Source organism: Ovis aries, chromosome 4 (assembly GCF_016772045.2).
Source record: "Ovis aries strain OAR_USU_Benz2616 breed Rambouillet chromosome 4, ARS-UI_Ramb_v3.0, whole genome shotgun sequence".
Classification (NCBI taxonomy): domain Eukaryota; kingdom Metazoa; phylum Chordata; class Mammalia; order Artiodactyla; family Bovidae; genus Ovis; species Ovis aries.
The window spans coordinates 115,361,347-115,377,113 of record NC_056057.1 but is presented as its reverse complement, the minus strand read 5'-3'; the positions used below and the strand labels follow the sequence as shown (position 1 = coordinate 115,377,113).

At 53.9% G+C, this 15,767-nt stretch overlaps 1 protein-coding gene across 5 annotated transcripts in view; it reads left to right on the top strand.

The window, feature by feature from the left end:
- ASB10 (ankyrin repeat and SOCS box containing 10) overlaps positions 1-15,767 on the top strand; it is a 22,506-nt gene extending 6,739 nt beyond the window's left edge. Inside the window, exons 2-7 of one of the 5 annotated variants that reach the window (XM_042249279.2) lie at positions 332-561; positions 750-1,017; positions 4,596-5,115; positions 9,374-9,487; positions 9,739-9,924; positions 10,078-15,767. In XM_042249279.2, coding sequence (XP_042105213.1) covers positions 332-561; positions 750-1,017; positions 4,596-5,115; positions 9,374-9,487; positions 9,739-9,924 — 1,318 coding nt within the window. In that variant the 3' untranslated portion in view covers positions 10,078-15,767. Of the gene's footprint in view, positions 1-156; positions 562-749; positions 1,018-4,595; positions 5,116-7,834; positions 7,895-9,373; positions 9,488-9,738; positions 9,925-10,077 lie in introns of those variants that run through there. The other 4 variants (XM_027969024.3, XM_042249280.2, XM_027969023.3 and 1 more) reach the window with 4 other exon arrangements.

Here is a 15,767-nt window from a genome sequence, read left to right as displayed (position 1 = left end):
CAGGCGCGGTGGCAGCCAGCACTTGAGGATAAGGAGCGGGCCCCAGGGCTGTTTCCCTTCCAGCCCAAGGCTTGCCTAAACCTTGGCCCAGGAGGCAAGTCATGCGGAGCCCAGAATAGCTCCTGCTGAAGCCCAGTGAGTGGCCAGCTCAGGCTCAGAGACTCTGAGGACCCAGAGACGCTGGCCTGTCCCCCTCCTCCTCCTCTTGGGCCCCCGCCTCCCCTCCCCCAATATCCCCCGCACGCTCACAGCCTGCCCTCATGAGCTGGTCCCCAGAAGAGTGCAGGGGGCAGGCCGAGCCCCCTGGTGACAGACATGCCCTCTGTGCCAGGCTGGTGGAGAAGCCCCGCAGAGGGTCCCCAGAGTCTGGCCCAGGACCCATTGTCACCCGCACGGCCTCGGGACCTGCCCTGGCCTTCTGGCGGGCAGTGCTGGCCGGGGATGTGGGCTCCGTCTCCCGCATCCTGGCCGACTCCAGCAACGGCCTGGCTCCGGATTCCATCTTTGATACCAGCGACCCAGAGCGATGGAGAGATTTCCGCTTCAACATCCGCGCTCTGAGTATGGGCCAGGGTAATGGGGGAGGGAGTTGGAGCTCTGAGCGAGGGGTGGGTGGGAGGGAAGACTGGGAAGGAGCCCTGGGCTCCAGCTTCCCAGCCTCTGCCCACCTCTCACCCCCACCCCCCATTGCCTGGCAGCTGTTTGCCTCCACCCAGGCTCTGAGGTCCTGTGTCCCCATCTCTCCCTAGGACTCTGGTCGCTGACCTACGAAGAGGAGCTGACCACCCCCCTGCACGTGGCGGCCAGCCGGGGCCACGTGGAAATCCTGCGGCTGCTGCTGAGGCGGCGGGCGAGGCCCGACAGTGCCCCTGGGGGCCGGACTGCCCTGCACGAGGCCTGTGCCGCGGGCCATGCCGCCTGCGTCCATGTGCTGCTGGTGGCGGGAGCCGACCCCAACATCCCTGACCAGGACGGGAGGCGCCCCTTGCACCTCTGCGGGGGGGCTGGCAGCCTCGAGTGAGTGACCCCCTCACCCCAACCACCCTGCTCCCCTCTTTAAGGGAGAGGCAGAGACAGCCGCAGGGAGGGTGAGGGAGCCTGTCTGGGCCTGGCAGGTCTGGTGAGCTGGTCGGACTGGACTTAAGGATGGCCTGTGCTTGGAACGGTTTCTGCTTCCCAGTGTGGACAGAGGGCTGTGGCAGGGCCTGGATACATGGCCTGGATTGGGGAAGTTGTGGACCTGTTATGCGGAGGTGGTTAAGGTTTTCACTTTTCTGAGCTTACCCTACATCCCAGGCACTGTGCTAAGAAGTACAACACACGGCCCTGTAACTAAGGCCCGATCCTGCCCTTGGGGAACTGACTGTCCAGTCATCCAGACAGGCTGTAGAGGAGAGAAGACCCTCAGTTGGAGCCTGTGGTTGTCCTTGAGGGCAGGGTCTGGTTCGCAACTTGGCAGGTCCAGCATTTCCATGTTGGCAGGCACCCTCAGATCAGTAGGCTCAGGGACTGAACCCAACTAACCAAACTCACAAGAAACGGATGGCTATACACATATGTGACCCTGTATTATAACTGTAGGGGATATTAATTTACAGTGACCCAAATAATTATGCCCTATGTATCAGGGGCATTACAGAGTAAGTTCTCACAATTTTTTGATGAGTCTGGAATCCCAGCAAAGGGAAACTTGGCAAATCTGTGTACTAACTGTACATACAACGGAGGTCTTCTCTCTACTGACTATACACCTGCCAATTTTCACATCTTGTCCCTGGATGGCCCCCAATTTTTGATCCTTGGGCTCCCCTTTTTGGGCCTTCTCCCTCCTGTTAACTTTGTCGGCCTGCAGAGGATTCTATTGAGTCACTCTATTATGTTTGAAGATGTATGTATGACAGCATGGTCCAATAGAAATATACCATGGGTCACATATGCAATTTAGAATTTTCTGTTGCTGTTATTTAGTTGCTAAGTAGTGCCTTTGCGCCTGCATGGACGGCAGCACGCCAGGCTTCCCTGTCTTCCACTATCTCCCAGATCTTGCTCAGACTCATGTCCATTGAGTCAGTGATGCCATCCAACCATCTCATCCTCTATCGTCCCCTTCTCCTCCTGCCTTCAATCTTTCCCAGCATCGGGGTCTTTTCCAGTGAGTCAGCTCTTCGCATCAGGTGGCCAAGGTATTGGAGCTTCAGCTTCAGCATCGGTCCTTCCAATAAATATTCAGGGTTGATTTCCTTTAGAGTTGACTGGTTTGATCTTCCTGCAATCCAAGGGACTCTCAATAGCACCACAGTTCGAAAGAATCAATTCTTCGGAGCTCAGCCTTCTTTATGGTCCAGTTCTCACATCGATACATGACTGCTGGAAAAACCATAGCTCTGACTATATGGCCCTTTGTTGGTAAAGTGATGTCTCTGCTTTTTAATACGCTGTCTAGGTTTATCATAGCTTTGCTTTCAAGGAGCAAGTGTCTTTTAATTGATATGAAAAAGAAACAGGTGAAATTCATTTTTAAATAGTGGTAAATTACATGTAACATAAAATTTACCATCTTAACTGTTACTCAGTGTCCAGTTCAGTAGCACTAAGTACATTCACACCGTTGTGCAACCAGCAGGACCATCTAACCCCTGAACCTTTTAAATCTTGCAAGACTGAAATCCTGTATCCTTTGAACAATACCTCCCTACCCCTCCCCCAAGCCCCTGGCAACTACCCTCTGCTTTTGGACTCTATGAATCAGAATGGTCTCCGCACCTCTATTGAGTGGAATAATACAGCATCTGTCCTGTTGTGACTGGCTTATTTCATTTAGCATAATGTCCTCAGATGCATCCAGGTTGTAGCAGGTAACAGAATTTCCTTGCCTTTTAGAGGCTTGAATAATATTCCATGGAATATGTCACATTTTATTTATCCAGTCATCTATTGAAGACTGCTTGCAGTCACCATGTAGGTTGCGTCATGTAGGAAGCACCATGTAGGTTGCTTCCATGTTTTGGCTATTGTAAATAATGCTGCCATGAAAATGAGCATATAAGAATCTGTGAATCAAGTGAAATTAATTTTAATAATATATTTTAATTAACAAAATGTATTCACAATTTATCATTTCAACATGGAACCAATATAAGAAGAACATATGAGATGTTTTACATTCTTTTTTTGTACCAAGTCTTCAAAATTGGTGTGTACTTACACACTGACAGCACATCTCAGTCAGGATTAGCCATCCAGTAAGTGCTTGGTGGCCACAGAATCAGACAATGCCATTCTGTGAAGTCCCACATCTTTAGTGAAGTCCCTGTGTTCTAGCCCAGCTCCCTGAGATCACACTTGGTGATAATCATTCCTTTTAAACAAAAAAACAAAGGGAAAGTGTTAGTCGCTCTGCCCATGGAATTCTCCAGGCAAGAATACTGGAGTGGGGAGCCATTCCCTTCTCCAGCAGATCTTCCTGACCCATGGCTGAAACCCTGGTCCCCTACATTGCAGGCAGATTCTTTACCATCTGAACCACCAGGGAAGCCCCTTGATTAAGTACATATTTTTAAAATTATTATGGAGGGACTTTCCTGGTGATCCAGTGGCTAAGACTCTGTGCTCCCAATGTGGAGGGCCCAGGTTTGATCCCTGGTCAGGGAATCCTATGTGTCAGAGTTTGCATAGTGCAACTTAAAGATCCTGCATGCAACAACTAAGATCCAACCTAGCCAATAAATAAATCAATAAGTAAATATTTTTTAATTATTATGGAGAATTTCAAACCTGTAGAAAGGTGGACAGGATCATATAATAAGCCCCACAATCCATCACCATCTATATCACCCACTTCCGCTGCCCATTGCTGTTTTGAACTCTTAGCTGATAGTTTTTCAGGCATTGTCTCATATGCCACTCACAACAACCTCTTGAGTCTAGGTATTAGCAATTATCCCCTTTCTACAGCTCTGCTGGAGCTCAAAGAGACTGAGTTCGCTTAGCCTTGAATTCTGGGGCACAGGTCCTTGTAATAATAGTAATACACAGTCTTCTAAGAGGACTGTTTTGCTGCAAATCTGGCTGGCCAATTTTGGTTTTGTTGATCTTTCTCCCACCACCCCAATTTCCGTGTGTGCCCACTTTCAGGCCCCTCCCCACTCCAGTTCCAGCCAGAGCCCTGCAACCATCCTGGTGCCCCTGGACTGGAATGCCAACTCTTCCCTCACTGGCTGTGTGAACCCGCCAAGACCCTCCACCCTCACGGCCTCAGTGTCCTCATTTGAACCCGCCCTGGGAATGAACCAAGTCAGGGCACATGGTGCCCACAGAAGGTGCCTGTTCTAACTAAGCAAGGGCTGCTGGCGCCTTTGCTCCCATCCAGGGTTTAGGGCACTTCTGCCGAGAGCACGGGGCATGACAGAGGGCACTGGAGATGCTGCAGAATGTTGCCAGGATCTTAGTGCCAGGCAGGCTGGAAGGGGATGGGCAGACAGCACCAGGGCCACCCAAGGGTGCCCCAGGGTTTGCTTTGCTCACACCAGCAATCATGCAGGGGTGAAGGTCTCCACGCCAGTCTTCCTCCCCCCCGGCTGTCTTGCCCTTACTAGGTGCGCCGATCTGCTCCTGAGGTTTGGGGCGAAAGTGGATGGTCGGTCGGAGGAGGAAGAGGAGACCCCTCTGCATGTGGCCGCCCGGCTGGGCCACGTGGAGCTGGCGGACCTCCTCCTGAGACGCGGGGCCTGCCCCGATGCCCGCGATGCCGAAGGCTGGACCCCGCTGCTGGCTGCCTGTGACGCCCGCTGCATGTCCCCCGCCGACGCCGAGGCCACCACGGCCCGCTGTCTCCAGCTGTGCCGCCTGCTCCTCTCCGCCGGGGCCGACGCCGACGCCGCCGACCAGGACAGGCAACGGCCCCTGCACTTGGCCTGTCGCCGCGGCCACGCGGACGTCGTGGAGCTGCTCCTGGCCCGCGGCGTCGGCGCCAACGCCATGGACTACGGGGGACACACGGCCCTGCACTGCGCGCTGCAGGGCCCCGCCGCGGCCCTGGCCCAGAGCCCGGAGCGCACGGTGCGCGCGCTGCTCAACCACGGGGCCGTCCGCGTGTGGCCAGGAGCTCTCCCCAAGGTACCGGCTGGGGCCGGAAGGAGGGCCGCGAGAGCGGGGTGGGGCTGTGGGGAGACCCGGTCGGTGCGCCAAGTTGCTCTGGACGTAGGCAGCTCCAGACCGGGGTCAGTACCTTGGCTTTCAGCCCAGCCCAGCAGGGCGCAAACCGCACACCAGCAGGAGGTGGGGAAGGTTTGCTTGTGCGCCTGCGCACATGTATATCCACTGCCTGCCGTGCATGTACACGTGTTTGCATGAGCGTGTGTGTATACGTGAGTGGGTGATGAATGTGAACCGAGGGCTGAGGGGCCGGACTCTAAAGGGTCTGAAAAGACAGGAGGAGTCAGGTCTGATGGGGGCCAAAAGGGCTAGTTTCTTCCTCAGAGGAGAGAGCGGATGAATGAAGCGTTTAGGAAGCTCCCCCTGACAGTGGGACTCGTTCAGAGAGAAGCTCCACTCACAGGAGACACTGGCCCAGGGCAGAGTGATAAGCCTGGTCTTGAGCTTCAAGGCCTCCTGACCATCTGCAGATGGACGAGAGAGCTTAGCAGAACATGCACCAGGGACACCCGCAGCTGTTATGCTGGCGCCAAAGAAAACACACTCACTGTCAATTTCCAATCTCTGCCTTATATTTAATATTAATATCCCCGAGGCGGGTTCAGGCTGAAGATATGTGCTACCGATGCCCTGGCAGGGGGACCCTGTCCACGCTGTGCTGTGTCTAGAAAAGGCTATATAATATTTCGGAGGATGTTGGACCTCGGGGTGGGGACCCTGGTTCTCATAGGGGCTTGGTCAGGATGGGTATAGGGCAGCAGGCTGTGTGCAGGTCCCTCGCCCTGCCTCTGGGCTTGAATCACCCAGCCCCGCCCAGTTCTGGACGCTCCCCTGCTATCCCCACCTCTCCCCTTCACTCATAAACCTAGAAGCATCTGTGTAGATTCCTAAGCAAGGCCAAATAATTAAACAGCCCGAGAGTTCGGCAGATTGGTCTCCCCTTTGGGAAAATACAAGAAAATCAACAATTAACACTAATTAATCTCCTATTAACACCAGATAATTAGGAGAGGAGCAATTCCCGGTAATCTGACAGTGGCTCTGACAGCTAATGATTCCCCTTTGGGGAGGGGGTGGGAAGAGAAGGCAGAGCAGTGAACGGATATTCTGGGACACCACTGCCTCCCCCTGCAGCCCTGTTCTGTTCTCACTGCCCTGGGGACAGGCCGACACAGCAAAGTGCCCGCTGCGTCCCTTCCTCTGGGCTCGACAGCATCCCAGGTGATCAAACAGTTGGCATTCATCTCCCACAACCTGCAGCTGCTCTGGGATTGGCTGGGGTGCCTGTCCTCCAGCGCAGAGCTTCTCCCTGGCCCACCGGTGACCACTGTCAGCCCCCAGCCAGTCCTGCAGAAGCCACCATACTGGTCTGGGTGCTCAGACTGGAGCCAGGGTCTGGCTGTGATGTTTGTTCATGTGACTCTAGGCAAGTCCTGGGATTCTTTGAACCCATGTTTCTTGCGTGTGATACAATCTTGACCTAAACTTAGTGGGAACAGTAGAAACAAACACAGCCCTGACCACGCTCCAGACCTGTTCTAAGGTGTGTTACCTTATATGCATGGATTTCTTCAGTCCTCCCAACAACCCCGTGAGGTAGATGGCAACTGAGAACACAGGCTCTGGAGCCAAGGATGGTCTGTGTGACCATCAGCAAGTTGCTTCAATCTCTCCAGTTCTCTGTTTTCCTCATCTTTACAATAGGGATGTAACAGTGTGCCTGCTTCATGGGTTAGTGTGAGAACAAATGAGTCACATACATCAAGCCCTCTGGACAAGGCCTAACCTCAAGATACTGCTCCTAGTCAGTTAGCCAGTGTTGTTCTAAAGTTAAACAATGTAGATGAAAGCACTTGGGAAGCTATTGGGCATGATCCCAGTGTAGGGGATCTTTAGACAAGGGATGGAGTGCTGCAGGTTAGAATAGCCCCCGAGGCTTCCTGGAGGAGGTGGGACCTGGGATGGGCAGGGCTTGGAGAGATGGAGGAGGAAGATACAGGTATTCCAGGCGGAGGGCAGAGGCAGAACTCCCAGAGTGGCCTGGGAAGGGCAGAGAGACTGGCATAAACGGCAGGCAGTAGCAGCAGGTAAGAACAGGAAAGTTATACATAACTAGCCCGAAGCTCTAAGGAGGAGTGAGACCAAGAGGCCTGCTCCAGGCAAACGAACTGGGGCGGTTCCGGTAAGCACTGCCCAGATGCAGGGACAGAAGCAGAGGACCTGCGGTGCATGAGATGCTTTCTCCCTGGACAAGGCCTTCTACCTGCTCCCACCGCCCAGAGCATCCAGCACGTGCAGCACTCCCAGCCTGCCAGGCAGAAAGCTCTCCTTTCCTCGCAGGCAGGGGTGTTAGAGACCCTAGTGTTACATGCAAGTGTGTGCAGCTTACATTCAGGAACGCTGCCTGAGAGACCGCTCTCAGCTGTTCTCAGGTGTTATGAAAGGTCCAAGGCCACTGCCTGAAAAACACCAAGAGACAGAGTGGCTGAAGCACGATTCGGCTTACATGCATCACGTGCAGGCATGGAGCAGATGATGGTTCCTGGGTATGTCCGGGCTGTGCACGGCTGACTTTCTGACCATGGGGACAGTGGCCCAGCACAAGCTGCCTCCCAGCATGGCTCGCCCCTCACAGCACAGGCCACCTCCTCAGACAGGCCTTTCTTGACCACCCATCTAGGACCGTGCCCTCCTGACCGCACCTAGCCCCTGAGCCTATTTTCTTTGTAGCGGCGTATACGTAAGTGGCTATTAATGTGTTGTGTGCTCCTCCTTTTCTGCTTCGATATTTTCTTATTTGACTGTGTCGGGTCTGTGGCATGCGAGAGCTTCATTGCATCAGGCGGGATCTTTTGTCACGGGGCATGCATTCTCTAGTTGTACGTGCCGGCTCAGTCATTGCAGTGCGTGGGCTCTCATTGAGGCACATGTGTTCTTGGAGCACACGTGCTTAGTTGCCCTGCAGTATGTGGGACCTTACTTCCCTGACCAGGGAGCAAACCCGCGTCCCCTGCATTGTCAAGTGGATTCTTAAACGCTGGGAAATCCCGCGTTTTCCTTCAGAAAGAGAAGCTCCCAGCTGACGAGGACCTGTGTCTCCTCCTCACGGCTGGGTCCCCCAGTGCTGGCCCAGAGTAACCCTCAGTAAATATTTGTTAAAGGAAGAATGAAAGAATGAATCTGGCTGCAGCTTGATCCTAGGCACACTCCGACATCAGGTGTCTGCTGGCCTTTTTCCTTCTTCTTAAATGCTCTGCTCGCCTTTACAGCCCAAGCTTGCCTCTCTGTGAATCCCTCCTGGACCACCCAGCACTCCTGCCCCGTCTCCATCCCTCCCCTGGCACCAGCGGGTTCTGCCTTATACGTGATTGATCTTTCTGTCTGCTCAGGAGCTCCAGCCTCAGGTCAGGGACCCCTTTCCCACCCAGGAAGATGCAGCACAGAGCCTTGTAGAGGCAGACAGAAGAGCAGGATGAGGTGGTAGTTGAGGGCAAAGAGTACACCGCCGGGCTTGGATGGCTGCAACCACAGCTTGGGCAAGTTACTTCTCTGAGCCTCAGCTTCCCTTGTCTGTAAAATGGGGACAGCAATAGTCCATACCTGCAGGGCTGAGAATTGTCAACACACGTAAAGTGCTAAGAAAATATCTGGCATAAATTACACAGAGTAGAAATGGTAACTGTTGTATTGGTTTCCTGTCATAGCCATAACAAAGTACTGCAAACTGGGAGGCTTAAAACAATAGAGATGTATTCCCTTTCAGTTCTGGAGGCTGGACATTCGAAAAACCCAAGTGTAGGTAGGGCTGGCTCCTTCCAGAAGCTCAGAAGGAGAACCTGTGCCAGGGTGCCGCCGCACGTCGGGTGGTTGTCCGCAATCCTTGGCGTGCCATGGCTTGTGGGCACATCACTTCAATCTCTGCCTCCATCATCACGACATTCTCCTTGTGTGCCCGTTTTCTCTTATGAAGACAGCAGTCATATTGGATTAGGACCCACCCTAATGACCTCATTTTTACCTTGATTACATCTGCAAAGACTCTATTTCTACGTAGGTCACATTTCTAGGTACTGGGGTCAGGATGTCAGCATATCTCTTGGGGGACATAGTTCAACCCACAATAGCTGTTTCTTGGCTGTCTCATCACCGGGCCTGTTCTGCCAGGGACCAGCCGCGTGTGGTAACCCCTGGAGCACTGACGCAGCTCTGCCCCCTGCAGGTGCTGGAGCGCTGGTGCATGTCCCCACGGACCATTGAGGTCCTGATGAACACCTACAGTGTCGTGAAGCTTCCTGAGGATGCCGTGGGCCTGGTGCCTCCTGAAACTCTGCAGGTCAGATTCTCGGACCCTGAACACACAGTCATCCAGCCTGCCCCAAGAGACTTCCAGCTCCTAAAAGGAAGCCCTGTGGGTCCCCCCATTCTGCCCCCACAGAAGTTACTAAGGAAAAGAAAACTCAGAGTGAATACCTGAAATGCTCCTGACTTCTAAGAGGCTCCTGCAGACTCCCCCTGCCCCACCCCACTTTAGAAGCAGGTGCCCCCTGCCTAGGGCTCCCTCTGAGCCCCTCGTTCTGCCCCCAGAAGCACCATCGTTTCTACTCCTCCCTCTTCGCCCTGGTGAGGCAGCCCAGATCCCTGCAGCATCTGAGCCGCTGTGCGCTCCGTGCCCACCTGGCGGCCTGCCTGCCCCAGGCCCTGCCCCGCCTGCCCCTGCCGCCCCGCCTGCTCCGCTACCTGCAGCTGGATTTTGAGGATGTGCTCTACTAGGTGAGCCTGAGGCTCTGTGGACCGCCCCAGTCGTTGGGGGCTGGGGGAGGGCGGGGCGGAAATGGATCTGAGGCAAGATAAACATGGGGGCAGGGCCCTAGACATAGCTCCCCAGACCACTGGACCTCTCTGAATCCACCCCTCTCCTTCCAGATGTCCACTGCCTTTTGAGAGAGTCTGAAAGCAGATGCCCCAGACCCTAGGGGATGCCAGCCCACTGCTCACAGCGCCTGGGACTCGGGACTGAGTTGAATGGATTCAGGCCTAGGTGGCCCTCTCAGCAGGAGGCCCAACTCCACGGGGAGGAGTGCTGTCATTCCTCCCAGGAGAGGCAGACAGACCAGGTGGCTAAGTGACATCTGTTGGAGAGAGAGCTAGGACTCATGGCAAATGATATATACTCTCCTGGGGCGGGGGGGGGGGGGGGGGGTTCTCCTGAGGCCCCCTCCAGACTGTCCAAACCCTGTGCTCACATTAAAAATATGCAGGCCTGTGTTATTGGATGCTGTCTCCAATAGCCCCTCCTCTAAGCTGGCTGGCTCACGGGGACTCGAGACAGGCAGATTTATGGGGTCCCCTGGATCTGCCCCACGGTGCCAGCTCTATCACCTGCCTCCTTTGGCCACCACCAGCTACTGAGGGATCCCAGGCAGACCTGACCCTCTGACCACGATGAGGGGGAATAGTCCTCAGGTGAGACAGTGCAGAAAAGGCCTGAAAGAGAGCCAGTGGGAGGACGGGGGAGCAGAGAGGCTTGGGTAAGGAAAATGAGGCTGTGGAATGAGGCCGGGCAGACAGTGGGGCAGGACGGTACAGGCAGCCCCAGGCTTGGGCAGCGAAGTGAGGGCAGGAAGACAACCGGAGGTGGATGCACAGGGCAGCCAGCTTGGCGTAACCCTGGACCAGGTGAGAGTGAAAGACGCAGGTTTAGAAAAGCCGAAACAACTCTGCCTGCTGCCTGTCCCGTAGGTCGGATGTACACCTGGGTCCGGGAGCTGAGCTGAGACGTAACACCCCAGGGTTCTAGTCCCAGCTTTGCCATTAACTTGCGAAACAGACGTTTCTTTCCTGCTCTGGACGCAAGCTTCTGCATCTGTCAAACAAGAGAGAAGGAGAGGGTCCCTGAGGGTCTTTGCAGGCCCAGGATTTAAAGAATTTACAGGCAGTCCCAACAGCCAGGAGCCCGTCTCAGACCACAGGAGGGAGGTGGCCTCCCTGGGAGCCACGGGGCAGCCAATCCAGTGCACGGTGACCCGTGACGTCAAGGGTCGCCGGACAGATTTCCTAGCGGCCCGGAGTGCGCACGCGCCGAAGTTCGCAACTTTTCCCACCAGTAGCTAGGAGCAAGGCAGCAAGGTGAGGGGCCAAGAGGGTGAGAGGCGGAGGGGGCGTGGCCTGAGGGGCGTGGCCTGAGGGGGACAGACGGCGCGAAGTCCTAGACGACTTCGAGATCGCGGAGGTGAGCGGGCCCTGATTTCCACCCGGCCTCACGGACCTTGGGCTGACCGGCCCGCGTGGGCTTCCAGCTGTAGGGCGCGAGGACAGCCGGACGGGAAGGGCCGCGCCTGGGGCCCAGGCCCACGAGCGGTCGGGGCGGGGGCTGACTGAGGCCTGGCCCCTAGGCTGTACACGGTCCCGACCCGGCCAGACCCCGCAGGGCCCCCTCCCAGGGGAAGGGGGCGCAGGCGAAGAAATTAGGAAGCGGTTTGGGGCAGGCTCGGGTTCCGCTCACGGCTTGGGGCCTCCTCCGCCCCCGTCCTGGGGAGCCCCGTCTTATCCCATCGCGGGACCAGGGCAGAATGCCCCTTATTCCATTCATTGGTTCAGCAGGGGTTTAAGGGCCTCCCGTGGGCAGGACACCGGCCACACAAAGGCCTGGCTCCCCCATCCCCACTGGAAAGTTCACTCCAATGGTGACAGAGACACTGAGCAAACAGACGGGAAACTCCCAGGGTGATAAGACCTCTGCAGAGGGTTTCACTGGTGATTGTCCAAGAGCGGATCAGCCGCTGAGCGCAGGTGACATGGACCTCCTCTTTGAGTAGGTGACATTTAACCTGAGGCCTGAGTGACAAGGAGGAGCCAGCCACGTGAGTGGAGTGAGGGAGACAGGGAAGTGACATGGACTGATGTGGATTTTGAAAGATGGCTCTGGCTGCTGAGAGGTTTGGGCGAGGGGAGACATAGGGAGGAAGGGTGAGAGACCAGTTCAGAGGCTATTTCAGGAGCCCTGGCAGAGATGGAAAAGCACTGGGTGAGACTTGGGATCCTTTCTGGAGACTCCATGGAACTTGCTGATGGAGTAGAAATGGAAGGCTTAAGGAAAACGTAGTCCAGGATGAGTCCTCCACCCTTTCCTTGGGCAGAGCAACACTGGATGGAGGGTGGGACTAATTTGCTAAGGTGGGGAAGATAAGAAAGGGGCAGATGGCAGGGGAGTCAGAAAGTCTGTTTGGGAGATGTTAAGTTTGAACTGCCTATTATAGATAGCAAAGAAGCTGTGTGACATGGTCATTTAAATCTATGAATTTGGAATCCAAGGATGAGGACAGGCCTAGGGATATAAACAGGGGTGAATGCATATGTTTGCATGTGAAAAATATTTAAAGCTCTGTCCCAAGAGAATCTTGACTCTCAAGGGGACTTTTCTGAGAAAGTCCTGTTTATGCATTTTGATGGCAATTCTAGTTCATCTGCATCCACGTCATTCATTTTGTGCTTCCTGAGTCCCAGGTTTTAGGCACTAGATACAGGGCTGTGAATGAGACCTGCTCCCACCCTAGTCTGAGAATTTTCCATCTAGTCTGAGAAACCAGTGTGTGAATATCGAGTTCAGATACAAAGGGCAAGGTAGTGAATGCAAAAGGCTTGTGGGAGCAGGATTTGAGGGCCTGAAGGAGGAAGGAGAGCAGGAGCAGCAGGGGGTCCTGGGAGGACTTCGCAGAAATGGGAGGGCCTCCTCAAAAGTGGTAAGAAAGGCGGAGGACTTCTGGCCGTATCTGGAGAGCACTGGTTCATGCAGGAGGCCTTTTAAGAACGTAGGGCATAAGGGAAGAAAGACGATGTGGACTGGTCACTACAGGAGGCTGCTGGCCAGTTTCGCGCGTTCTCCCCTTAGCAGGGCGGTGTTAGGAAGGTCCTTTCTGGGGTTAGACATCCAGACACTTCTTGCAAGCCAGGGAGCTTCCTCCTCAGCCGCCTGGCTGCGGGTCCCGCGGGCCCAGAACCTCTCCCCGGTAATTGCTTTCCGTAATGTGTTTGCTCCAAACCAATTTCACGCCTCCGTGAGGACTCCGCCCTGCACTGGAGCGCGGACCTCCCCACCACCAACCTACTCGCGTGTATCACGTGCGCGGCACACAATCGGCACACATTTAACCCAACGATATGCAGAGTTCAAGTACCTGGATACAGCCAACATACATGAAACTACACGTGTGTATGCTAGGCTTTAAGACCCTCGTGTACAACCGTCCCCCGCCCCTCCCGCCCCTCCCGCCCCAACCAGTGCACTCACAGTGAAGGCCCCTGCAGCGCCCAGCGCGCGGGCCCTCAGACGGCTCACCTGGTGCGGTTCCTTTGCTCTCCGCGCGTCTCCAGTACTAACGCCAGGGGGCGCTGCAGCATTCCGCGCCTCTTTCGCGGTGACGCAGTTGCGCGCTGCTGCCACCAGAGGGTACCCGCGGACAGAGCCCGAAGCTCCCCACCGTCAGTGGACACTCGCCCGATGAGGGAGGCGAAGGTGTATTTGGATTTGATTTAAAAGAGTACTTCGTTGTTTTTTTTTTTTTCCTGGGTGCTGGTTCCCAGTCCGTGAACGGGTGGCCAGATGAGGAGGTCGACACAGGCACACACAGAGGGTAGATTCAAAATAAAATTCTTCCGTAGAGAATTTCCCCAACTGGTGAGTAGTTAGATGGGACAAGTCAGCACATGGGCAGCCAAAGAACCATTTTTAGCATTCCATTTTAGACGATGATGGGAGGTGCTTACCTATACGGGCCTGTCCAGGGATTCAATAGGAGAACCAGAGAGTTTTCTTCTCAGTAAAGAAAGGAGGCGGCTCCCTTCAGGTTTGAGAGAGACAGCTTCTGTCCTTGGTACTGATGGGAGAGTTAGAAACTGTGTTTGGAGAGCCCCTGATAGGAAGAACCTCCGTAATCGACCACTCTGCTTTCCTTTGTCCAGTTAGTGAAGGAAGAACTCATTTTGAAGGGTATTTCCTTACATTCACGGGATTGTTGCAGGAGCTTTCTGACAAGACAGGGTGTATGCTCAGTTGCTCAATTGTGTCTGACTTTCGGCCCTTTGGACTGTAGCTCACCAGGTTCCTCTGTCCGTGGGATTATCCTGGCAAGAATACTGGGGTGGGTTGCCATTTCCTCCTCTAGAGGATCTTCCCCACCCAGGGACTGAACACGCCTCTCCTGCGTCTCTTGCATTGCAGGCGGGTTCTTTACCACTGTGCCACCTGAGAAACTCAGAGTAGATATTAATTGCTGTCACTCATGGATGGAGAAGGTAAGTCAAAAGGGCGCCAAGATCACATGGCCCAGAGAGGAGTCAGAACAGAAACTTAACTTTAGGTGTTTGTTTGTTTTTTTTTAATTTATCCAACCAGTGCTCTTTTCCCTTTACCATGCAGCCTCAGTTCCACAGTCCACGACGGGGCAGGAAAAGGAAATGGGCTGCTTCAGTTGCCACTGTGTGTGTGAGGGTTTTATTCTAATTCAGCTACTGAATGTCAAGGACTGTGCAGAAGTCACACTTCATGACCCCAGCATGGCAAGGGAACAGATTGAGGATAGAAATGGATTACCAAATACAGTATCTCACAGACACACACCACACCAGAGCCATACAAAGCCCGGAGGTCTCACGCGCCTTATTTCAGAGTTAGTGGCCCACTGGGACTTGTTGGCAACAAGCTTTAAGCCTCTACGCTCTGTGACAGCTTGAGCAGAGAATTCCACTTTGCAGAGTGTAGTTCTGGGCAGTGCGTTCTTGAACTAGATGATCTAACCTCTTCAAGATCAGAGGGTCTTTAACCTTGAATCCTCGACAACACATGATCCATTTCATCCCATCAAAAAGTGACAGACTTATTAAAATGGCCCTTTACTGGGGGAACTAGTTGGGGGTGGGGGCTAGTCAGGGAGGAGATTTCAATATATATACTTTTGAACTTTTGGAATTTTGTGTTCGGTGGTTTTCTTAAGTATGCAAAAGGTGAATGTAGTTACTTTAAAAAAAAAATGGCTCTTCCGTCATGCTATATTTGATTGGTGGTGTTAATACTCATACAGCTTTAATTTCAGTGATTGTAGCCCAAAAGTTGCCTTGGTAATTTTTCAAGTCAATAAGCCTCTGTTATCTGTTTACCCAACACTGTAAAGTCATCACCCCAAGTACTGACGTCTCACTTTTTAATACACTTTTGAAGTCTGGTCTTCCACATGGGTACCAAGCAGTACTTGGCTAATTTTACAAAGGGTTCGGAATACCTTTAGGAGGATGGACAAGGATTATCCTTGTACTTTAGTGGTGACTGGTGTTCGCAGACTTGAGTTACGGCACCTCTTCTTTCTCCATATCAACATGTCCCTCCAGACTCGATCTCTACAAAGTTTCAAGACAGAGCCTGAGACAGATCAGGACTCTGGAAACCACACCTTTCTCCCTCGACCTCTCTAATGCACTGCCAGTCAAGCATAACGAAAGAAAGCCCCACCCTCTTCTGTCCCTCTTTGGTGACAGTGTCTTTCAGGGTGCTGATTTGAATACATCAGCCTAACATGAGCCAACACGACACCCCCAATGTGAATAAAGTTCCCTGAGATCCA